This window comes from Trichechus manatus, unplaced genomic scaffold (assembly GCF_000243295.1).
Source record: "Trichechus manatus latirostris isolate Lorelei unplaced genomic scaffold, TriManLat1.0 scaffold00062, whole genome shotgun sequence".
Lineage (NCBI taxonomy): Eukaryota > Metazoa > Chordata > Mammalia > Sirenia > Trichechidae > Trichechus > Trichechus manatus.
The window spans coordinates 4,463,469-4,489,445 of NW_004443998.1; the positions used below are offsets into that span (position 1 = coordinate 4,463,469).

General features: G+C 41.5%; 1 protein-coding gene across 1 annotated transcript; it reads right to left on the minus strand.

Moving 5' to 3' along the window:
* Window positions 1-623: 623 nt before the first annotated feature.
* Window positions 624-25,331, minus strand: LOC101358063 (vomeronasal type-2 receptor 1-like). Its single transcript, XM_012556352.1, is given in 9 exon segments — window positions 624-1,162; window positions 1,165-1,406; window positions 1,408-1,597; window positions 3,024-3,147; window positions 10,285-10,512; window positions 14,243-15,112; window positions 16,096-16,374; window positions 16,376-16,388; window positions 25,087-25,331. Coding segments are annotated over 9 exon segments (2,730 nt in total).
* Window positions 25,332-25,977: the final 646 nt, after the last annotated feature.

A 25,977-nucleotide genomic window follows, 5' to 3' on the forward strand; every position in this document is an offset into this window, starting at 1 on the left:
TATCTATGTCAAGGAGGCATTAACAGGATGTAGAACAGTTGTCCCTTTTGGTCCCCAACAGGAGCCTTGGTGGTACAGTGGATAAGAGATCGGCTGCTAACCAAAACGTCAACAGTTTGAATCCACCAGATGCTCCTTGGAAACCCTATGGGACAGTTCTACTCTGTCCTGTAGGGTCGCTATGAGTCGGAATCAACTCAACAGCAGTGGGTTTGGTTTTTTTGGGTTTATGACTTTGCTTAATGTAAATTTCTAGATCAGATATCCACGATATAAGAACAAAAATATACTCAAGGTTTGAACTTTTAACTCATCACTTTAGATTATTTGTTTTACATATTCTCACTACATTTCTTACACCAATGTATTATGAAATGTTTGAATGAAGTGTGACAAAATGATTTACAATTGCAATATTAAAAAGTATTCCAAGTCATGTTGATGATCTCTTACAGTATGAGATTTCATATACCATGCTAAGACTATACTAGCAGACTCCGAATCCTCAATGCCACCCCAGAGCATCAGGCAGCTGCTACAGGAGCAACCTGAAAGGGCTTGTCGAGTCAGGTCACTGAGTCAGGTCACCACGGCGGCTTTGAGGACACATGTGACTCACATCTCTAGTCATCCAGAACAACAGTTGACACCGTGGTATTATTAAGCTCACTGCTCACAGAGGCTGAAGTCAGCTGGATTGTCTTATCTATAGTTGGGACTCTTCCACCAACAATTTCATTAGTGTTCCTCTTTGGCCTCAGAAGAATAATGAAGCACTTGGGAGCAAATATGCAACCCAACAAACCATAGTTGGATGCCAAGATTGCAAATATCTCCATAGCCACTTCAAATTCACCTTTGGTGCTCAAATAAGCAGGGACAAAAGAGATCCAGATGATGAAAAAGACCAGCATCCCAAAGGTGATGCATTTTCCTTCATAGTAATTATCTGGCAACTGGCGAGCCACAAAGGTCATAAGGAAGCACAGCAAGGCCAGGAAGACATCAATCCCAAACATAGGGCACAAAAATTTTATGGAACCTTCACTGCATTCCTGAATGATCTTTTTGTTTTGAGACTCCATGTTCTTGTACACTCTTGGGGGTTCCAATACCAAGTAGGCTGTGCATATGCCAATCTCAATTAGAACAGAGATTAGACAATGATTTTCTGATAAAGGGGGTGGATGGATGTAAGATGGGTTTTGGATTTGGAGATTCTGTAGGCTAAAAAGAGTGAAATAGTCTTTCCAAGAATGCAAGACAGGCAAAGAGAAAATCCAAGTGCCAGAGTGACCTGGCGGGCCTTGCAGGACCAGTTGTATGGCTTGCCAATGAAGAGCATGGTAGACAGCAACGTGATAACAAGAGAAATCTGAATGAGAAAGCTCAGCTCCCGGTCATTGGGGAGTGTGTCTGTATATCACATACACTATTGTGACTGCCAAGACCACAAGGGCCCCAAACATGGAGAGAATGACAAGTGTGAATCCCAATGCCTCATCAAAAGCAAGGAATTCCACTTCTTTCAGCACACACTTGCTCTTTTGTGCATTTGACCAATAGTCTTCATCACACTGGTCACACTTCCTTTGACCTATTGAGCAAAGAACAGAGAATTGACTAGAAGGAAATCCAATTTTCTCCTTTAAAGGCCTGGAACGGAGACTCTTCGAAAATCCCTTTATACCACATTATCTCAAAAGAAGTGATAAAATGGCCTTAGAGTGTCCAGATGATATTACAGATTGAGAATTATTTTCAACTTTGTAAATTTAATCTTCCTTCTTGGTGTCAGTCTTTCCCTCATGGGCCATTTCAGCAAGATGCCTCTTTCATTCTCTTCCAATTGTCTAATTGAGAGGGGAGATGTGTATCCTCCTAAAGCCCAGAACAATCCGCAAATGATTTCCCATATGTGAGAAAATTAAAGCCACAAAGGTGAAACAATCGAGAAAATTGTGGCAGGGATAAGGTTGATTAAAATACGAGGGTTTTTGGTCCTCCATCCACCACCACTCCCACCTACTAAAGAGAATTTTGTCTTTGCCTGTTCAGCTTTTCCCCTCCCCATTCTCTAGGAAGAGTTGTTTCTCTTATGTCCATTTGAGAGAACAGGTACGAAAGGACTGAGAAAAGAAGAAAAGAAACAAAAACAACCACCATGTTGACTGAGGTTGAGAAAGACTTTGGGGCATTTAGCTGGGCAGAGGCTCCAAGGGAGAATATTGGGACATAAGAAAAAGCTATTCAACATGGGTTTGTGGTAGAGTATGAAATGGATCTCTTTAATATTCTTTGAAGGATGCAAGTAAAGATTTGAATTCCATTTTAATCACTTTTTGATGGCTGGACTGTGGTTCTCTGGATGCACCTCTGTGCAGAGACTGGGCCATGTGGGATCCAGGTCATTATTCAGGTTATACTGTTCTTTTCCATTTGAGGAAACTTTACGCTTTTAAAATTCTCTTTATTCTCATTCAATTTGAAGGCCATTTGGTGAAAGATAAGAACAACTTGTGTTGTCTTTAACAGAATGTTTAATCTCTACATATCTAAAAATATGTGAACTCTTTCTGTAAATAAATCTGCTAAGGCTAAGCACACCAAGCCCAAATTTAACAGATTGTAGTGAAGACTACATAGAGCAGTAGCTACAAAATCCACCTGTCCAACAATTTTGATTACTTCTGACCTTAAGTCAAGTATCTTTAGGGATGGAAAAGCGGGCCTCATATAGGCCTCATTTAATTCTAGATTTTTCAGTTCCAAACTAGAGATAATTAGGTAGAGAACAGACTGTAATTCACTTTCTTTCCCAATTATGAACATACTAGTATTTAATCTACTTTAGAAACCTAAATACTGTAATTTTAAATGCAGTGTAAATAGTTTCATGGATTATAATGCTTTTTTATTATAAATTGCTCATACCTATTTATAAAGAAGACTCCCAAGGACCTCTTTGCAAACACTTAACCCAATTGCATTTTAATATAGATGGAAAAAGTGACCATCTGTACCTGGTTCCCATGACATGTGTCCATCAGCACATGGGATGCAGTCAAAGCAGCATATTGGTTCCCCAAGGCGAATCCCCTTCCAGGTCCCAGGAGGACACGCATCAGTACACGCTGAATGGGGCAGCTAGCAAAGCCAAATACAGTGCATGTAACAAAGCCCTTTGTCTCTACCACTCCTGAGGCTGACAACTCTCGACAAAGTTCCAGTCTAGATTTCGTGGAAGCTTTGAGATAGCCTGGGTTTCCCAGGAGACCTGGGTGAAGATAAAGGACAAAGAGAATAATAACAACAAGGATAATCTAGAGAAGAACTCTGCTAAAGCTCAGTCTTGTGGCTGATTCTAGAAATGTAAAACTAATCCTAAAGCTAGCTCTATTCCTGGGGATCCAAATCAGACTTCATCTCCAGGGGAGTCTGGGAGGGGAACAATTTGGCAAATCTGTTCCTGGTTGTGGGGGAAACTGTGACCCCAAGAATCTTCTTGGGAGCCTAAAAAAGATTTCTTCTCCTCAAGGTCATCCAAACATAGCTTTAAAGTCAAAGATATGTCATGAAGGGTGGGTAGAAAAGAGAAGGAAAGATCTGCTCCAGAGGAAAACTGGGAGGGCAAGAAGGAAAAATGGACAAGGCATAGCACTGGGATATTTTATCTCTAAAAGAGTTTAGGGAGTACAACAGTACACATGGACCTCCTTTTACATTCTGCATGGATGTGCACCTTGAAATCCAGTATAAATTCAATGTCTGTAAATTAGTTATACCCTAATGTACTGTAGGATTTCCTATTTAAAAGTGAGAAAAAATGCATTTTGCATTAAGTAAAGATTCATTTTGGAAAGTAAATAATCACATTTATATTTATTTTGGAAATCAGAATTTTTATATGTTGGGTTTTCTAAGGTAAATCTGAGTTTGATAACATGGAAGATATTAGGTATGCCTAAGTAGGTTATGGTATGTAGCATTGAGTTGGAATCGGCTCAATGGCAATGGGTTTTTTTTTTTATACACAATGGATAGGTTTCTGATAAGTTGTGTATGTGTGTGTGCGTGTATGTGTGTGTACATATAATCATATTTTAAATGTACTTTGAGGAGTAGTTGTAACAGGCAAGAGTGACAGCAAAGCATTCTCACACTCTGAATCATAAAACAATAAAATCACCACAGAATGAACTGGATTCCCTCTCTCCTGACCCAGTCTTCTGGGAAGAGATCTTCATATACCTTTCTTTGAAAACCATCATGAACGAGGCATTAATGTCTTTTTGCTCCATTTCTCAGTACCTCTATCTTTCTCTACCCTTAGGATATAGCTTCCAACCCACTCACCTCACTAAAACTCTTCTCGCAAGTCTGATAGCTTCTCCTCTAACCACATTGTCCTTCCTCTCTCTTCAATATTTGACACTCTCGATCAACTCATCCTTGAAATACTGACTTCTCTGGCTCCCACTGAATCCTTGTACTCATTTTGTTCATTCTACTTCCTCCACCCTCCTCATCACTGTAGCAATCTTCCTGGGTTTGGTCCTTGATCCTCTGCATTCATCTCTCTATATAGAGCAGCTCACTCATTCTCTTGTATTTAATCAGCACTATCTATAGAAAAAAAAACCCTGTTGCTGGTGTGCCGATTGCAACTCATAGCGACCCTATAGGACAGAGTAGAACTGTCCCATAGTGTTTCCAAGGCTAGAATCTTTACGGAAGGAGGCTGCCACATCTTTCTCTCGTGGCAGCGACTGGTGGTTTTGAACCAACAACCTTTCAGTTCACAGCCAAGCACTTAACCACTGCACCGTCTCTAACACCAGCCTTTCCCTTCTTTCCTCTAATTCCATTTTCTAAACTTCCAACACATGCCTATTTTGGGATCTCACCACCACTTCAAATTCAACATGCCCTAAGCCACCCGATCAACCCTGTTCTTTGTCCCAAATTCCCCATTTCTGTAACTAACACCATCATTCTTACCCATAATCTCTCTGACCTTATCTTCTATTACTTGCCTGTATATACCCTCTCTTTCACTTAGGCCCGTCTGCTCACGAACCTCCAGACTCAGTTTACCATCCTGCTTTAAATCATGGTTTACACCGTGCTCTAATTGTTTCATGCAGGTCACTTCCAAACTCAATCTGTCAACAAATCCAGTGGCTACTACCTATGATATATCCAAAATATAATTACTTATTACCACCTTCACCATGTCTACTCTGTCCCAAGCTACCATCACTACATTTCCTGGATTACTTCATTGGTCTTCTAACAGGTTTACATGATTCTACTCTTGTCTCCCCACCTTCAGTCTACTTACAACATGGCGGTCAAAATAATCTTTTAAACCCTAAGTCAGATCGTGACTGTTGATACTTTTCCATGACTCCGGTTCTCACTAACTGTAGAGTCAAAATCTGTCGAAGATCCACCAGGCCCTGAATAACCTCACCCTTTCTCGCCTCCTCCAAGTGCCCTCCCTCTCACACTATTCCAGCCACACTGACCTCTTTGCTGTTCCTCCAAAATGACAACCACACCCTTGCCTCAGGGCTTAGAAGTTGCTATTCTCTCTGCCTGGAATGTTCCTTCCCTGGAAAACGCATGGATTCACTTCAAGTTTTTGTTCAAATGTCACCCCAATGAGGCCTTCCTTGACCACATTACTTAAAATTGCAATACAACCCCCTCCCGCAGCACTCTCTATCTCATTCCTTGCTTTTTTTCCTCCCTAACATTACCACCTTTGAAGACACCATATAATTAACGTGTTTATGTTATTTATTGTCTATTTCCTCCCACTGAAATTTTAGCTCCTTTAGGCAGGGATTTGTTCTATTTCGTACACCAATGAATCCCCAGTACTTAAGACAGTCACTAGCACATATACTATTGTGTTCAATAAATACTGGCTCAGTTAATTAGATTATAAGTACCTTGAAGGCAATGACCTTTCTGCAGCACTGAACACAGAGTTGGACTTGCAGTAGATGCTTAGTAAATTAGTGTTGAACATTTGAAGCAATTTCACTCTACAAATATAATGCCAATTTTCATAAAGATGATGAGAAAAATAAAATTACCATGCTATACCAAAATATTTTAAATGAAAACATACTACCCCATTTTACTGTTTTTTGACTATCAATTTTTAATAGACCAAGCATTCTATGAACCTTGTATATGCAGACAGTAATATTTTCCCTTTTTAAATGGAACACGTTCTATTGAGCACTTATTATATGCCTGGAACTAAGAACACAAAAGCGAAAAGTCTCAGGCCCCATCTATTAAGGAGCTCACCCTCTAGGGAGAGAGCTCTAGGCCACAGAAGATGTTTATACTCTAGGCCTAAGATAGCTCTGTCCAATAGAAGTCTCTGCAATGATAGAAATGTTCCATATGCCCACTGTCCAATATGGTTGCCTCTAGCCATAAGTGACCATGGAGTTCTTGAAATGTGGCTAATGTGACTAAAGAACTGATTTTTTTATTTCATTTCGTTTTAATTAATTTAGAAGCCACATACAGCTAGGGCTACCGTATTGGATAAAATAGCTCTAAACCCGTTGCTATCTAGTGGATTCCAACTCATAGCGACCCTATAGGACAGAGTAGAACTATCCCATAGGGTTTCCAAGAAGCAGCTGGTGGATTCAAACTGCCCACCTTTTGGTTAGCAGCTGAGCTCTTAACCCCTGTGCCACCAGGGCTTCATAACAGCTCCAGGTCAAATAAAATAAAACGCCACAGAGAGGTCTGGCCCCTACAGTGACAAACACTAAGTTTTTATGTTTACATCCTGCCATAACGTATGCAAGTGCTTCTTAAGGATGGGCCAAGAAAGGGAAGGACTGATACCTTAGTGTATGCTTTTTGTGTCTCTGAGTCTATGTATATTTATTGCTACCCATGGAAAGCAGAGAGCAACAGACCTACAGATTAAAAAGATCTCATATGTGGCAGAGGGTATGCACTCTGAAATCTTAATTTCCTTGTCTCCCACTCTTAGTTCCTGCCCAGCATGACTTAGAAGACTGTCTGGGGATCTCAGATCAAAAGAGCCACACAAGAAGAGGGAAGATACATGAACAAGAAGATGAAGAAAGACTCCCCCCCAAAAAAAAATCTCATGGCAGTAAAGGAAAAGTATGTTCCACTGGTACTGACACAGCCTTCTACTCTCTCTCGCTCCTCCTGGTTCCTCCATTCTGAGATTCTCATGGAAGATTAAGTTGCCAATGCCTTTCTACCACTCTATCATTTTACAATAACACTACAGGTCACCCTGTAGCAAATACTAAACTAGGATATCAAAAGCCCTAGAGTTCTCCTCTCCTGGAATAATATTTCACTAAGGGTAAAAAGTTCAGCTGTCCGGTAGGTGATGGGCTTTTCCCTTAACTTCCCAAGCTTTGTCTTTACATTGAGCATCCGTGGGGCCCTCTTGCTAGTTCACCACCGCTTCTCTTTTTTTAAAACGTTCAGAGCTGCAGGCCTGCATGTCAATAGCCCACTTGTTGCTATAGGAGGAGTAAGAAAAAGAATTGTAATAGTAATGACTAATAAATAATGAAATAAATAATAATTTATTAATAGTAAATAATAACAAATAACAATAATAAAAAAAAAAAACTGTTGCTGTCAAGTCAATTCCAACTCATAGCGACCCAAAAGAACAGAGTAGAACTGCCCCATAGGGTTTCCAAGGAGCAGCTGGTGGATTCAAATTGCTGCCCTTTTGGTTAGAGCAGCTGATCTCCTAACCACTGTCCTACCAGGGATCCAACAATAATATGTACGATCATAATAAAAATAACAGCTTTTTATCTAGCATAAGCACTTTACGTCTAAAACTAATACATTTAATCCTCAAATCTTACCTCTACTACTTCCCACTACAATTTTGAAAACAATTATTTTGAAAAGAATTTTGAAGCTTATGAAACTCATCATTCTCTCTTATAATCTCCCAATGAAGCATTTTTTAAGATAAATGCTTAAAGCATATTAACAAAACATAATTCTGTGCACGCATACATATACCACACCAGTAGCTATTGTTCCCTACCTCAAATTATATTATGAACTGGTAAATCTTTCCTCCCATTCTTTGACCCCAAGAATAAATGAGAAACAGAAGGGAGGAAAAAAAAGAAAGTCCTTCCAGAAATGCTGTCAGAGAGGAAGGGGGAGGATATCTAAGTTACACCAGGGAAATGGCAGCTGCTAACCTATGGCTCTCTCCTCTACAAAAGACCATGCAGATTAAAAACAAGAGTAAATAAAACCACACAAGAGCCAGGCCTTCAGCATCATAAAGAACTTGAGGATACTGTGAACTTAAAAGTACTCAAAAGTGGAGAAAAAGTCATTAAATTCCAACAAGGCCATCTCCAGAGTCCCCGCCTCATTCCTGGGTGTGTGGAAAATGAAGGGAATCTGAAGAAACTATGAAAAAAAAAGAGTAAAGGGGAGCAGAGAGCCTAAGGTTGATGGAGAATAGACAAAATCATTCTTAGAAAGAAAAACTCCCATCCTAAGTGAAAACAGTTCCAAAATCTTGTAGATTCAGCATTGGCTATAGGGAAAGGAATAGGGAGAGAACTTGAAAGTGAGCCCCACAGGGCCAGTTTCAGAAAGCACTACTTCAATGGGAGCAGAAGGTATAGAGAGGGAGAACTATTTTTTGAGATAAGAGCATGAAATTAAAGATTCTGCAAATCAAGAGAGAACTGTAAAATCAAAAGACACATGAAAACCCCTCTCCGATGACAAAAAAGCATCTGCTAAATAAATTGCACTTTGCTGTACTAACAAAAGAGAACAATCTTGAAATAGGAATCTTGTAAGCCACCCCAAACCCTTACCTTTGTCCATAAATATAACCAAAAATAGAAGTGTGCCTCCATACAAGTCTATTATTGGAAAAACATAGAAAATTAAAACATTTCAGCAGGTTAAACTCACCCTCGGGGCGGGGGGGCACCATTTAGGAGAACAATAGTGTAACACGGCATTTCAGACAGAATTAGACAATCTCCGAAAAGCACTTGAAGAAGTGAAAAAACATCTCAAATGGGAAATTTTAAAATCAAAGATATAAAATTAGAAGAAATGAAACTAAACTTAATTGTACTCAGAAAAAAAACTAAAGAAAAAGACAAAACCATTTCAGAAATTAAGATAAAAATTACAAGGACTAGTACAGCTAGATGGTGCCCAGCTACCACCACTCACTGCTCTGATCAGGATCACAACAGAGGGTTCTGGACAGAGCTGGAGAAGGATGTAGAACAAAATTCTAACTCACAAAAAACTACCAGATTTACTGGCCTAAAGGAGACTGGAGAAACCCCAAGAGTATGGCCCCCAGACACCCTTTTAGCTCAGTGGTGAAGTCACTTCTGAGGTTTACCGTTCAGCCGGGTAGTGGACAGCCCCGTAAAACCAAATGGGACTAATGAGGTACAGCAGTCCAGGGACAAGGGCCAGAAGGCAGAAGGGGACAGGAAAGCTGGTGATAGGGAACCCAAGGTTGAGTAAGGATAGTGTTGATGTGTTGTGAGGTTGTTAACCATTGTCATAAGGCAACATGCGTACTGACTGTTAAATGAGAAACTATTTTGTTCTGCAAGCCTTCATCTGAAGTGAGAATAGCAGCACAATTGGAAGAGCGTAGTCGATGTCACTGAACTGTGCATGTAAAAATTTTTGAAATGGTGTATCTTTGGCTATGTATATTTTCATCAAAAAAAAGGTTGAGAAGGGAGAGGGTTGATGTGTTGTGGGGTTGTTAACCAATGTCATGAAACAATATGTGTACTACTGTTTCATGAGAAACTATTTGTTCTGTAAGCCTTCACCTGAAGTACAATAAAAAATTTAAAAAAAAAACTACAAGAACTTTAAGAAAGGCTATATTTAAATGAAAATTCAATAAGAACCAAGAGAATGATAATGAAATAAATAAAAAGGCAAAACTGGTCAGAAAGAAAGTGGATGAAATGGAAGATAGACAAAGGAGATAAAATACAAGTATAACTGGAGTACTTGAAGAAGAAAAACAAAACAAACTGACATTTAAAACTATAATCTAAGAAAATTTTTTTAAAAAAACCAAAGATCTAAATATTAATCAGAAATTGACTTGACATGGCCCATTCTAGGTGTTTGATATTCCATAAATGCCTGAAACATTGATGATAGAAATGGAATTTCCTATGCGTATAAACAAAATAAGATGACAGAGCAACTAACATCTGATGATTCAGTGTTCCAAAATATTGTTGCATTCTCTTGAATCACAAGCTCATACTTAGAGTTTGTGAATATATATTCTCCAGCCTTCACAAAGGCAATCTCACCATTGTCATTTAATTGCCAATTTATAATATCATAGTATCCAAACACATCTCCATTTTCATCAATCTCTATTCTCCTTCTGTTATGGGTTGTAAACTTAAGTGTCTTCAAATAGAACATTAACTAGAAAACAAGGGGAAAAAAGCAATTTGTGAAAATCTCATTGTCTAGAAACAAGGTTGTATAAAGAAAATAATTTCAAACTCATACTTAATTCTTTCCTCTTCCTCTATACTTTTGCTGTCTAATTAATAACATCTAGCCACACGTGGCTACTGAAACTTGAAAAATGACTGGTCAAATTGAGATGCACTATAAGCATACAATGCATACTGTATTGCAAAGACTTAGTTAAAAAAAAGTAAACTATCTCATTAATAATTTTATATTTTTTATATCACATTTTCATGATTATGATTACATATGGAAATATTATTTTGGATATATTAGGTTAAATAAAATGTCATTAAATTTAATTTCATCTGTTTCTTTTTTTTTTTTTTTAATGTAGTTACCAGAAATTTTTAAATTAGATGTGTGGCTTGTAAATTTCTATTGGCCAGCATGGTCTATACTAAAATATACGGTCATTATGAGTCAGAATCGACTCCATAGCACACAACAATAACAATATTTCCTAATACCTTCATAACCTAAGGAATGGAGGTTATTTGCACTTGTCTCCTTTCTTTCTTTCACTTATAGGTACCAGCACACTCCTCCATCACCATTGCTCCCTTCCCTGGGTTTGAGGTCCTGGAGATATGAAGATCAACAAGATCCATTCCCTGACCTTGCAAATCTCACAGTTTAGTGCAGAGGCTAGACAAATAAACAGGTGAGATATAAAAGAGATTAAACAAGCAAGCAGAGCAGAGATGGGGGAAGAGATATGTCAAGACACATGAAGATTGCCCAGGAGCAGAAGCTCAGAAGAGACAAGGACCTTCCTCCAGAGCTGACAGAGACAGAAATGCTAAAATTTATGATGAGAAACAACACTAGTGGAGTCTCAAAATACTTTCCCACAAAATAATTATTAATTACAAGATGAAACCTAGTAAAATTTATGGTGGAGAAACATAGTAGACATCATTGTAACTAAGTAATTAAAGTTAACATCACTGATAATGAGATATAATGACATTGTACCTCCTGATAGGAGACGCTGAAGACACATCATCACTTTATGGTATTCTTGACAAAAATGCATAACCTGAATTTAATCTTGAGGAAGTATCAGGCAAATCCAAACTGAGGGACATTCTACAAAATAATTGGCCAGTCTGCTTCAAAAGTATCTGGCTCATGAAAGGCAAAAAAGGCTGAGAAACTATCCCAGAGTAAAGGAGACATGACAACTAAATGAACCTGATTGGGTTCTGGACAAGAAGAAGGACATTAGTGGGACAACTGACAAAAGTTGAGTAATGTCTGTAGATTGGACGAAAGTATTGTATCAGTGTTAACTTCCTGATCTTGATCATTGTACTATGATCATATAACCCGTTGCCATAGAGTAGATTCCAACTCATAGCGACTCTATAGGACAGAGTAGAACTGCACCATAGGGTTTCCAAGGAGTGGCTGGTGGATTCAAACTGCCGACCTTTTGGTCAGCAGCCAAATGCTTAACCACTTAGCCACTAGGACCCCTATTATAAGAAGAACAGGAGATTAGGAGTGAACTGAAGACAAGAGGGAAAAAGATAGTTAATAACCAAAATGCAAGATAATGGCTTCCTTTGAGCAGAAAGCTTGGTGCCCTGCTTTCTTGACAAAAAGGAAACATAATACACATTGGTGAAATGTAAATACTTTTTGGGCTATCTCAATAACAAAGATTTCCTCCATTTAGCAGACAAGGCTATAGGGTGACTAAGAGTCAGAATCGACTTGATGGCAACGGGTTAGCAGACAAGGATATAATTGACTATATGTCAGGATTTTAACAACTTTTGCCCATGTCGATTGATTGATGTGGTGAATATTAGTCCAAATCAATCTGTTCTGAGCCAATAAACAAGGAGCAAGACCATGGCGGACATTTCTTTGCATGAAGACATGGGCATCCTGGTGACTGGGAAACATACAGGTCAGAGGGAAGAAGATTCAGGAATTCACCATGAGGTTCTTATTTGTTACTGAATTTAACAGCCTTTGACATCAAACCCTTCCGAGACATTAACATGAAATGTTATTCTTCTCCCCAGTGCTACCAGTGGTTGAAGGAAAGAATTGTAAGTGAGAAGGGCAGAAAGCAGCAAAACAAGCTAAAAGACCTTTCCCCGGTTGCTGAGCGTCTGGGATGCACGCTACCTCAGCTCGCTGTGGGTAAGAAAATAATTATATAAGATGCTAAAATTTGTGAAAACTCAGTGAAGTTTATACGGGGATTATTTGTAATATCTGTAAAAGTTTTTTTAGACTGAAATTGTTTCAAAATTCAGTTTTGAAATGAAAATAAAAATGCAATGGAAGAATTTTCAGGCATGGTGGACTCTGTTGGGATTGAAAAGCAATTTGGTGTTGCTGGAGCACAAAGTGGTGAGGCTCATAGAAGACGCGATCAGATCAGAGGTGCTGACAGGGCCAGTCATGCTTTGCCCTGTTTAGGTAAGAGGGAGAGACTGAAGGAAATATGGACGATGGCGCTCTAATTAGGTGCCTAACTTGGTGCTGTTATTCTGGCTACTGTGTCCCAATATGAATTGCTGAAATAACAGACCTGAGAGAAGAGATGTGGGAGACAGTCTCCAAAATAACCCAGTAATCCTCACCTCCAGGATTTGGGCCGCGTGGCTCCTCCCACATTGTATAAGGATTGTTGTTGTTGTGTGCCTTCAAGTTGATTCCAACCGATAGCAACCCTGTATGAAAACCAGAATAACCAAGTCCGTTGCCATCAAGTCGATTCTGGCTCATAGCAACCCTATATGGCAGAGTAGCATTGTCCCATAGGGCTTCCTCGGCTGTAATCTTTACCAGGAGCCCTGGTGACACACTGCTTACCTGCTATGGCTGCTAACCAAAAGCTGCTCCTTGGAAACTCTATGGGGCAGTTCTACTCTGTCCTACAGGGTCACTGTGAGTTGGAATCAACTCAGTGGTAACAGGTTTAGTTTTTTTTTGTTTTATTTTAATCTTTACCAGAGCTGATCACCAGGTCTTTTTTCCCACAGAGCTGCTGGTGGGTTCAAACCGCCGACCTTTCAGTTGGCAGCCAAGAGCTTAACAATTTCGCCACCAGGGCTCCTCTGCATAAAGACTACATATCTCAATTTCCTTTGTCATTAGCTGTAGCCATGTAGCTAAATTCTGGCTAACTGTACACAAGGACAATTGTGTGTAATGTCTAGGAAATATCCTTGAAGTCTGGAGTACACCCATCTTTGTCCTTCCTCCTTCCTGCTGGTCAGATTGTGGATATGATGGTTGACGTCTCAATAGCCGTCTTAGATTATGAGGTGAACCCACATATTTAGGATGGTGAAATGACAAGATAGAAGGAACTTGGGTGGCGAAGCCACTCTTTCAGCCCTAGAATGCTTATCTCTGAACTTTATCTACGTGAAGAAGGAGGAGGAGGAGAGGAAGAAGAGGAAGACGAAGAAAAACCTAAGCCATGGTTGTTTGGCTTTTCCACCATTCGCAACAGACCTAATAATAACTCTTATAACAAATGGGAACTGAAAAACGCCCATTTAGGTCACATAAGCAGGCCATTCTTTGAAGTGGGCGCATGATGAAATCACAACTATTAACTACAAAGACAAATCATTGGATTGAACAGTATGAATTCTTTTAATTATCGAACAATTTCATGAGGTAAAACAAACAAATAGTAACTTACCTGCCAAGGCTCAAAGTCAGGTATACATGCACAGGTGTTTCCTGGAATATACGGTCCATAGCCTTCTTCACATCTACTTAGATTGTCCGGGCCATAAGTCATAGCATACACAGCTTGTTTGACATTGTTTGTAATTCTTAGCTGCGACACATCCAGGTAGGTGTTTTTAAGATCCTCCAACTTCTTTCCAGTACAGAATTTATCAGACATGGCATAGAGTCTGTCCTCCTTACCAGTCATATTCACTCTATGGTCAATATTGTATAGAACACTACTATTGGGCCAAGTACAGTGAAAAGCGGTTTGCCAGAATTCAATGGTCAGGACACCATTTGTATCCTTGCTAGGATGTACATCATAAAGAAATTCTTTTAATCCTGGTATATCAGCTCTTGGTATTGCAAATCCAATACTTTCATCAAAATAGGGGAAATATTCAGGCTTTGCAATGAGGGCTGAGGTGATCCAGGCCTCACCTGCTATCCATGTTCGGTCAATGATGTTATGGTAAACTATTTCAAGCACAAAAGGACTGAGGTCAATATCAGATGCATAAAGCACAATGACTCTGGCAGTGGAGTTCTTTACAGCATTTATAGCTTGCTGCATTTTCTCATTGGAATAGATTGGGGGAATGATTTCGGAAAACACCATACAGAGACTGGCAGTCTCCATTACTTCCTTAAAATTTTTCACTCTGTATTTTCCATAATCATCATCAGCTGCTAAAGTGCCTATCCAGACCCAGCCAAAGTGCTGGAGAAGTTTTACCATGGTGGTTGACTGGGTCTTATCACCGGGAATTGTGCGAAGATAAGATGGAAACTGGTGTTTGTCACTAAGAATTGAGCAGGTAGAAGCATAACCCACCTACAAGTGAAAATATTCGTGCAGTTGTTAGAAAGCAATAGCCAGACTTCAAGTTATACCAGCCCTGAGTATGTCTATCGGGAAGGAAGGGGACTTTAACAGTCCTTCTCCCTTTGTTCCCACCTCAGGCCATTGACAAAAAAGCGTCTACTCCTTTTCCTACTGGGTAGGGACAGTGGAAGGAAACGCTTAGTGCCTCCCTCTCCACCCCTTTTCCCATGCCACCCCAAGGAAGTTGAGCAAATTGCTAAGATGATGACATTCAATGGCCACTTTTCACAAATGGTCACAGCATGGAGTGAGTCATCAGGCTCTTTCTCAGATCTAACTTTTCATCCATACAGATGAGTGGACTCACTCTCTCTCTATCTCTCTCTCTCTCTCCCTCTCTCTTTCTACCTCTATCTCCACTTCTCCTCAACCCCTCTTTCCCTCTTTCTTTCCTTTTCTCTCTCCTTTTGTCTCTGCCAGGACTTCTGAGTATATACGCCCCAAGACTTACATTCAAAAAGCTGGTAGGAAGCTTTACTTCTGCCTCAGATCTGAGCCACCTTCTCTAACAACATTACTAGAAAACGTTATTTGAGAGGCACTCGCCTAGATGAAGCAAGCCCTGGTGGCGCAGTGGTTAAAGCACTTGGCTGGTAACCAAAAGATTGGCGGTTCAAATCTAACAGCCACTGTAAGGGAGAAAGATGTGGCAGTCTGCTTTTGTAAAGATTTACAGCGTTGGAAACACAATGGGACCATTCTACTCTGTCCTATAGGGTCACTATGAGTCAGAATCAACTCAACAGCAATGGTTTTTGATTTGTTTTTTAAGCCTGGATGAACACGGCAACTGGGGACAGCATTATCGCCACCATTCCTGTCTCTGCGACTCAACCCAGCCTCACTTGTGCACCTTCATCTTTGCTGCAATTTCCACAAGCAAAGCTCATGTCTCTTTATAAGTTAGTACCCAGGACAATATTCTGAGGTACCTGAGGTAAATAATACAGCCCTAGAATTCTTGAAGCAGCAACTGATAAAGATGATCCACCTGCTCCAATAATTCCTGCCAGATACACTCCAGTTCTATTTCTAAAATTGGGCGTGTTTTCTTCCTGCCCTGGGAGGAATACCAAAGCCGATTCCACTGATTTGGAGATGGTGAAACAGGTATCAAAGATCTGATAGCCCAGAGTGATGTTGGGCAAAATATCCTTCCTCTCATTGATCTCCTTGATCATGTGGATCATGGTTTTCATCCAGCAGAATCCCCCGGAAGTTAAACCTGAAAAGGAAATCGCCTTTGTAAGGCCTTAGTGGGCTGATCTTCAGGGAAAGCAGCAGATTTTAGTTGGGGTGGTGATGAGAGCATTTTGCCAGAACAGCAGGCATCTCACTTCTCTGAAGCATACGAGTATTTCTTAAATGTTATCTCAAGCTTGAACAATTCATGTATGAACTGTATTCACTGTGAATCGGTTTGGGTTGAGAAGCAACTTTTTGGAAGTGTTCGTGCTTGAAATATATTTCATATGACGTATTATCTCATTTCACAAAAATATTCTTATATGCACAATTCTCTCCACCACACCAGACACCCAATAATCCCTCAATACATTTTTCCCCAACCATTGGAAGCCCCTGGTGCCATGTAAGTCTCCTTTCCCTCCTCCTCACCTTATCGGTTTCTCTTGTTTTCTCCTGAACATTAATTATCATAATAAAAATTATGTAGATACATGAATGCTTATGAAAAGAGTAAATAAAAGCAGTATATTATATATCCTGTGACTCCAATTACATAATTTCTTGCCATGATTTGTTAATGTTGAGAGATTGTTTTAATTGAAAAATGTTCCACTTTCTACTATTCTCACACATTTCCGTAAACAAAATGCCTCCTCCTTCCCTCTCCCAGCCACTAAAAGAGGAAAATATTTCTCCTGTAGCCCACCACGACATTTTTTTCCAATTTCTTCTCCATTAAAAAAAAAAAAAAAAAATTCTATTCCCAGTTCTCTTTCATTCTTCTCTGTTTTAACCAAACTTTAACCTATTTTAAAGCAAGGACTCCAAGTCCTTTTCTCTCTTAATATCTTCTGTAGCTATAGTGTCTAACTCCATGTCTTGTGCTCAATAAATATTTGTTGAATTAAATTTCTAACAGCAAATAGCCTTGTTAACAGATTGGATTTTCCCCCATCTCTCTTTAATTGGGTTTTTACTTTAGTTTTGTTTTTCTTTTAACATGTAGTTATTGAGTCCCAGTGGTGCCAGACAACATAAATACAACCGTGAACAAGACAAGCATGGCACTGCCGAGACGAGGAAAAAGAAAGGTAGCCAGTCAGTTGCAGCACAAAATTGTTTATGTGATAGGAGCAGGCATAGGGGCTATGAGATACAAAGAAGGGACTCTTAGCCCAGAAGGGATTAACAGCCACACTGAGGCTTGAACAGGGGAAGAGTGTTGCAGGCAGAAGGAACAGTATGTGTGAAGGCATGGCAACAAGAGAACACGAAACATTCAAGGAATGGAAAGATCAGTGTGTCTGGAAGATAGCAGTGGGTGTGGGGGCTGTGAAAGCCGAGACTGGAGAACCAGAGGGGGCCATGAAGGGCTTTGTCATCATAAGATACTTGTTTTCCAAATTTACATTGTTGGCAATATAAATTGGTATACACATTTTTGAAATAAATAGAGCAATATCTCTTTTAAAGTACCATAGCAATACATTTCAAAAGATAGAAAAATGTGCACCCGCTTTGATGCAATAATTCCACTCCTGAGAATTTATCTGAAGAAACCGGTCTTCCCAAAGGAAAAGGCTAGATGCCCGATACTGTCCATCACAGAATTATTACAGTATTGAAAACCGGGAAAGAACTTACTTGCCCAGCAGTAATAAATTATGGTATGTTCACTTGATGGGAACACTTCCATCATTAAAAAGTATAATTAGAGAAATTGCACAGCAGTATACACATATATTAAATGAAGCAGGCTGTATGCAAAGTTGTTTCCATACTATAACTCAATGTACATATAAATGTTATGAAAATTTGGATAAAAATTAACAGGGTTTTTTTTTTTTTTTTTTTTTAATGAGCACAGGATAATTACTGGAAGGGTGAAATTTGGGATTTTTTTTCTTTCATTCATTGATTTCCATTATAATATTTACAGCCCAGTTGTACATTATATACCTTCCCCTCCCCAGACACTTTATCTAATTCATCCCCTTGTTTAGGTCAACCAAAACAAGAAATAAAGCACTCCCTTCCTCATTCCATTTCACAGTCTTTCTCTGCTCTGAGCAATATCTTTTAAAATAACAGAAAAATCTTCCTCTTCCATGCAATGTAAGCTGATGGCCAACCAAAACTATCATCTTGTTGACATTGTGGATTTCAAAATGGGACTTCAGGAGGCGGGGCCAAGATGGCAGAGTAGTCTGATGCTTCCTGTGGTCCCTCTTATAACAAAGACCTGAAAAAACAAGTGAATTGATTGTATATGACAATCTAGGAGCCTTGAACATCAAAGGCAAAGTTAAGGAATCGGACTGAGTGGTAAGGGGAGGAAGAGATGGTGTGGAGGCAACTAGGAGATGCCAGACCTGACCCAGCAGGAGCCAGTGCCCTTCAGGCCGGATCAGCTCGCATGCGCGGTGAGGCAAGCAGTGGCGCTTGAGAGGCACTTTCCACATCAGGAGAGGCCCAGCAGCAGCAAGTCTACTCTGGCATCCAGAACCAGTGAGAAGCAGTGCTCAATAGGGCTAAACATAAGTACTTGCATCTGGCCTACCGTGCAGATCAAAATGGGACTTCTCCAAACCCCAGCTTGAATGTCTAGGTTAGTTAACGGGTAAAGGTGGATGATTCAAAAATGAAATTATTACCAAATCAGCCCCAGCCTGGCTTCTGAATACCAGCTAGGCCAGGCCCACCATGAAGACTCTCATACTGGAAGTGAAAGTTCCATTCCATGAATAGAATGCTAAGAGGCTTGGAGGACATTGAGGTTGTGTACAGAGAGGAAGAGACTGTTGACAATTAGGGGCAAAAATGAATTATATGGTTCTAATTTTAAAATAAGGAATGCTATTAATACTCAAAATCCATGAGTACTCTGAGGATGGATGAAATTTCTGGGAAAAGCTTTAACATTGTACAGCATCAACATGAGCAGTTTGGGTTTCAGTGAGAGCAGACTGAGAAACAAGCACAGTACCTACACTGATGCCTTGCATTACTCATCCACATTCAGGACAAGGAGCTGGCTTTGGATGCCCTAGACCAGATGAATCAAGCTTCATACACAATATCAAGAGTCAGAATGTCATCAGACTTCTCAGAAGCAATACTGAAAGTCAGAAGACACTGCAGAAATGCTTTCAAAAGCCCCTCAGACATCCCACCTCTCCCACTGACTACAATTAAAATCCCTGGACAGAACACGTAAAGCAACTATCAGATGATTCTGAAAATTAAACAAGAACAGGTGGACAAGGTGGATTCAAAGAAAGACCCAAAAGGCAGTGACTTCCCGTGGTTTTTGTTGTTGTTTGTTTGCTTGTCAGTCTCTGCTGTTGTTGTTGCTTTACCTCTCGTATCTATCTCCCAGCTTGGACTCTTGTGTGCCATCGAGTCAATTCTGACTCATATTGACACTACAGGACAGAGTAAAACTGCCCCAGAGGGTTTCCTAGGTTGTAATCTTTTCGAGAGCAGACTGACACATCTTTGTCTCATGGAGTGGCTGGTGGGTTTGAACTTCTGACCTTTCGGTTAGCAGCTAAGCACTTAACCATTGCCCCACCAGGGCTTCATAGAACTACAAGTGGTAACAAACAAAAAAATCTCCAAGAAAAACCCTCTTTCTAGCCAGAGGACCAGGAATAGGAGTCCCCGTGGGAAGTTATTTGTGGGAGTTATTTGATGGCCACAGTCCAGGCTAGCCTCAGTAACAGAGCTGTGCTCCTGGAGCTGCAATGGGGCAGCGGAAGTCTCACGTGCTCTTCTCAGAAGCCACTTTTCCCTGGAACAGACCATTCCCTTTCTCATTACATTTTTCAAGAGAAAAACTTTTTATATGGCTTCTCAAAATAAGAAAGAAAACAGAGCCAACTCCTTACAAATTTCTGAAGAAGGTAAAGCTTCTCTCCGGCTTCATCCAATGCGTTTTTATCTTTCTCTATCAAAAATTTTAGTACTCACCACTCTTTGTCATTCCAAATGCCCCATCCCCTTACACGACACTCCGATTCGTCTGCCCCATCGCTACAGTAGTTCTTTAAGCAAGCTCTCCCCCTACATTCTCATACTTCAAAATTTCCTCTTTCTCCTCTCATAGTCCACCTTCACCAAATCTTTAGACCCTCAGAGCAACTAGGATCAGGTGAAAAATAATATATCCTGGGGTGTGGATGACTGGCAGCCACTCTACCCTTCTCACTACCGAATGAATTGTACAATTTTTTTTAACTTTTTTTTTCTAATTGTGCTTTAGGTGAAGGTTTACAGAGCAAATTAGTTTCTCATTAAACAATTAATACATGTATCGTTTGGTGACATTGGTTGCCAACCCCAAGACGTGTCAGCACTCTCCCCTTCTCGACTCCGGGTTCCCCATTTCCATTCGCCCAGCTTTCCTCTCCGCTCCTGCCTTCTCGTCCTTGCCCCGGGCTGGTGTGCCTATTTAGTCTCCTATACGTGGTTGAGTTACGTGTGTCATTGTTTGTTTTACTGTCTAATCTTTGGCTGAAGGGTGAACCTCAGGTGTGTGACTTCAGTACTGAGTTAGAAGGGTGTCCGGGGCTATACCTCAGCGTTTCTCCAGTGTTTGTCAGACCAGTTAGTCTGGTCTTTTTTTGTGAGTTTGAATTTTGTTGTATATTTTTCTCCAGTTCTGTCTGGGACTCTCTATTGTGATCCCTGGAACTGCAGAATTTTTGGAACTAAAAGCCAGATTAAAGGCTGTGGTGATGTTAGTGCTCACCTGTCTCTACTCCTTCCTGAGTGCACAAGGAGACTACACTTCCCAGCCCCATGCAGACTGGTGGGAGACTCTCATGTTAGGTCAAGAAGTTCAAGTTTGTACCACCTCCACACTCGGTCTTCCCTGTTACAGTGACAGGAGAAGCCCCGTGTTGAGACGGCAGCATCATATGAGGGAAGAAGCCTGGGTTTCTGAATTACTGGGCAGAGGAAAGCCCTCACAGATGCGTACTGGACTTTATGCCGATGAGAAAAAAAACATTTTTTGTGCTAAGTTTCTGGGATTTGGGGAAATGTGTGTTGGAGCAGTTGGTGGCTACTTATCCTGATTAATGCAAATCTCATCTATTTCAACCTTCAAATTTTATAAATGAGGAAACTGACACGCAGTATTAGCTCTTTCTTTTAGCAAAAGTTTAATCCTTGTTATCCCCTTCTCAATCTCATGGACGTTTCACCAGTTTGGCGGGAAAGGATTTCGGTGGGGGTGTGGTGGGTATATGGAATTATGGGTGGTTTGCATCAGATGTCACATTAGATGTTTCTGCTGAGGCACCAAGTACGATAGATAAGAAATCCCCAATTCAGGGGCCATAACAAAACGCACGATGTCAAAGCAGGTGACCAAGAACGGGTTAGATGTCTCCAACTCACCAAAAAAAACCACAAACCAAACTAACCAAACCTGTTGCTGTCAAATTGATTCTGACTCATAACAACCCTAGAAGACAGAGTGGAACTACCCCAATAGGATTTCCAAGGACTGGCTAGCAGATTTGAAGTGCCAACCTTTTGGTTAGCAGCCGTAGCTCTTAACCACTGCCCCACCAGGGCTCCCTAACCCCTGAAGGGGACAAAAAAGCCTTGAGAGAGTGAAGATAGTAGAAGTGTTTGTGAGGAGGTTTCTTTGAAGATAGTTTCAGCCATTTTGTAAGTCCCATTCACGCCCCCAAAGGCAGGTTGTAGAATGCTATTTCTGTCCACTAACTTAGTGAGAGAGGATCCCGGAGACTGCTTGGAGAGCTCGCTGTCTGTTATGGATTGAACTGTGTCCCCAAAAAACATGTTGAAATTCTAACCCCTGTAGGAGCCCTGGTGGCACAGTGGTTAAAGCGATCGACTGCTAACCTAAAGGCCATGATTCGAATCCACCAATGGCTCCGCGGGAGGAAGATGTGGCAGTCCGCTTCCGTAGAGCTTTACAGCCTTGGAAATCCTACGGTGTTGCTATGAGTAGGAATTGACTCAAGACAGCACTGGTTCTGGTTTGGTTTCACACCTGTCAATGGGATCCTGTTTGGGAATAAGGTTTTCTTTTGTTACGTTGATGAGGACATACCAGAGCGGGCTAGGTCCTAACCCTAATCACTTCTGAGTGCTGTCTTATAAAAGGGAACACAGACACAGAGACACACGGGGGAAGACGCCACAGATACACTTATAAGCAGCAAAGGAATGCCAAGGATTGCCCGCAGTCCCCAGAAAGTAGGAGAGAGGCCCGCAGAAGGAATCAACACAGCCGAGACCCTGATTTGAACTTTTAGCCTCCAGAACTGTGAGGCAATAAATTTCTGTTATTTAAAGTATTTGTTTGTTATGTCAGCACTGGATGAGACAGTCCCTTGCAGGACTACAGACCACAGGTACGCAGGCTGTGCACCGTACAGAATAAACATTTTAATGGGTTAAATCGTTATACTTACGATCATATCCTGGAAGACGATAGTAAAGTGCCTAAAGGAAGAAGAGCTTTGCATAATTGACACAAAGATGCTGTTTGGGCTAGCCACGTTGTTCCTCTGTAGTTATGGAGACGCATAATTAAGCAGTGTCTGCTACACACGTGAGGAATCCAAGGGCAAGCGGCTGCAGTTGCTGGGCGAAGATTCGTGGCTGTCAAGTGCCGTCCAGTCAGTTACGACTCATAGCCATCCTGTGTACAACAGAACGAAACACTGTCCAGTCCTGCGGCATCCTCCCAATCGTTGCTAGGTGTGAGCCCACGGTTGCAGCCTCTGTGTGTGGGCTAAGGCAGAAGGGCAGAAAAACAGCTGTGCCGGCATAGCGGTTAAGCTCTTGGCTACTAACTGGAAGGTCAGCAGCTCCGGTTCAAATCCACCAGTGGCTCTATGGGAGAAAAGAGCTGGTGATCTGCTCCTGTAAAGATTACTGCCTAGGAAACCCTATGGGCAGTTCTCCTCTGTCTTACAGGGTCGCTGTTGGTCCGAGCCGACCCGACAGCGCACAGCAACAACAGCGGGGCGGAAGGAAGGAACTGCGGTCAGTCTGGCAGGTGCAGCAAACCCCTCTGACAGGCTGGAATCCATGAACCCGAGTCTGGACGTAGAAGTCACGATGGGAATGTTGATCTGGGATTCTCAACAGAGAGCCAGGGAACCCAACAAAGACAATCTAGATGGGGTGGACTACAGGAAGACAAGACGCTGGTCAGAGAGGGAGAGCAGATGGTCAAAGGGCAGGATTGCTCTGTCACAGGAGTTCAAACAGAAGCGACCACGGGGGAAGCTCGGAAACCACAGAAGTCCCACAAGAAAGAGAGTCAGCTTAAACACTCGCCAGGTCGGGGGAACATGAAGCCGTCTTCCGGCAGCACAAACCAAGTAAGAGTTTCCCCTGTCCTTTCCTCTCCCCGCTCCTGGCACCCCACGCACAGAGAGGCCAGAAGAAGCAGTGAGCAGGCTGGTGGAGGAGGAGCAGAAAAGAAGAGATGTATAGACCACACCTCTCTTCTGGCAAAGTGGTGCTCCACCTGCAAGTGGCTCAGGCTGAGAGCAGGGAGATTTCACTACAAAGCAAGTTAGTTTGGAATCGGATAGGGGGCAGTGTGGTTCAGCGGCAGAATTCTCACCTTTCATGTGAGAAACGGGGTTCCATTCCCAGCCAATGCACCTCATGGGCAGCCACCACCCATCTGTCAGTGGAGGCTTGTGTGCTGCTATGATGGTGAACAGGTTTTAGCAAAGCTTCCAGGCTAAGGCAGACTAGGAAGAAAGGCCTGGCAATCTACCTCTGAAAATCAGCCAGTGAAAACCCTAGGGATCACAGTGGTCTGATCCCCAATCAGTCATGGGGATGGCGTAGGATCAGGCAGCATTTCGTTTCGTTGTGTGTGCAGACTTACTAGCAGCTAACAGCAACATTACCTGGTCAGAAATTCTCTTATGAGACTGGGGCTGTATTTTGTGAGCTAAGATGACCTGAAGTGTGTTTATTATGTAAAAGTGAGCACAAAAATCAAAAGGTCTACGCGCTGGTGTCTTCACCCCAGGACACAGAAGAAAAAAAAAACCCACTAATTAGTCTGAAAAGGATAGTGGGAGACAAAGAATAATGTGTTTTTATTGCATCTTAAGTTATAATTATTCAATGTGCTGGCTATAATTGAGTTAAAAATACTTCCAAGTACAATGTCATCAAAATTGTGTCTGGACAATGACCATGATTCCAATTTTGTAAAGCCAGATTTCCAATCTTGAGGAGAGGTTAGTCTAACAACAATTCACAATAAATCTGCAACACTGCCTGAGTCCGATTCAGGGCCCCTCAGAGCTTCACGTGGACACGAATGACGTCTTGTCAAATGAGGTTCTGATTCAGCAAGTCTGGACTCAGCCTGAGAGTCTACGTTTCTAACAGGCTCCCAGGTGATGCCGATGCTGCTGGTCCACCGACAAACCCTGAGGAGCAATGCTCTGTATCACAGAAAACCTGCCGTCCTTTTTCCTCCTGTGACACTGCAGTGGGAGGGAGCCACGTGAAACCAAGCCTTTCTGGCTCTAAGCTATCCTAGAATGTCACCCCTGGGGAAGCTGAGGTCCAGAAACAGGAAGTGCTCCTCTGATTCAAATTGACAGTGTCATAGTCAAGGCTAACTCCAGTCCCAGACTCCCACACCCACCACTCCTTCTCCCCCCCACCCCACTACCCACAGTAGATATAAAAAGAAAAAAAGAATGGCTTACCCTTCACATTTTGCTGATACTGGCTCCAAAATAGACTTATTTTCTGGGCTGGTCCTGGAGTGAATAGGAAACAGTCCTCCAATGACAAGTGGATGGTTTTCGGCGTCTGCGTATCCATTCAAATCAAATTTGCCCGGCAACCAACAGTTCTGTTCTTCTTCTTTCTTTTCTTCACTTTTAATGCCCAAATCAGCCAGCAAAAAAGCAAGCAATCCAAGAAGCAAGCATTTCTTTCTGGTCACCATTTTAATAAGGTGAATTGGGGGCAAGTGGCCAGTGTTGAAATTATACAAGCTTTTATGCGGCACCTTGATACGGTGTCACCACCAGTGTGGGTATGCCACATCCCAGCGGACTCAGCCTGCTGCTACTTGCTACATAATTGTCACGCCTCAATCAATCACAGAGCCTCACACTCAACTCACAACTTAAAGGACCTGGACTGTTGTTGTTATGTTGTTAGTTGCTGCCGAGTTGGTTCCAACTCATAGCGACCCTGTGTACAGCAGAACGAAGTACTGACCGGTCCTGTGCCACCCTCACATCATTGCTATGCTTGAGCCCATCGTTGCAGCCACTGTGTCAATCCATCTCGTTAAGGGTCTTCCTCTCTTTCACTGACCCTCTACTTTACCAGGTATGACGTCCTTCTCCAGAGACTGATCCCTCCTGACAACATGTCCAAAGTACCCCCCATCCTTGCTTCTAAAGAGCCCTCTGACTGTACTTCTTCCAAGAAGATTTGCACTAGGATCTGGACTAGGAACTGAATAATCCTTTTGAAAAGAACTTCATAAAAATCTCTTTTATGCTCAGCAGTAATATCTAGTTAGCCATATAATAGTAGGTTTTGAGTGTATTTGGTAGAAATTGCTGCTGTCTTGTTTGTCA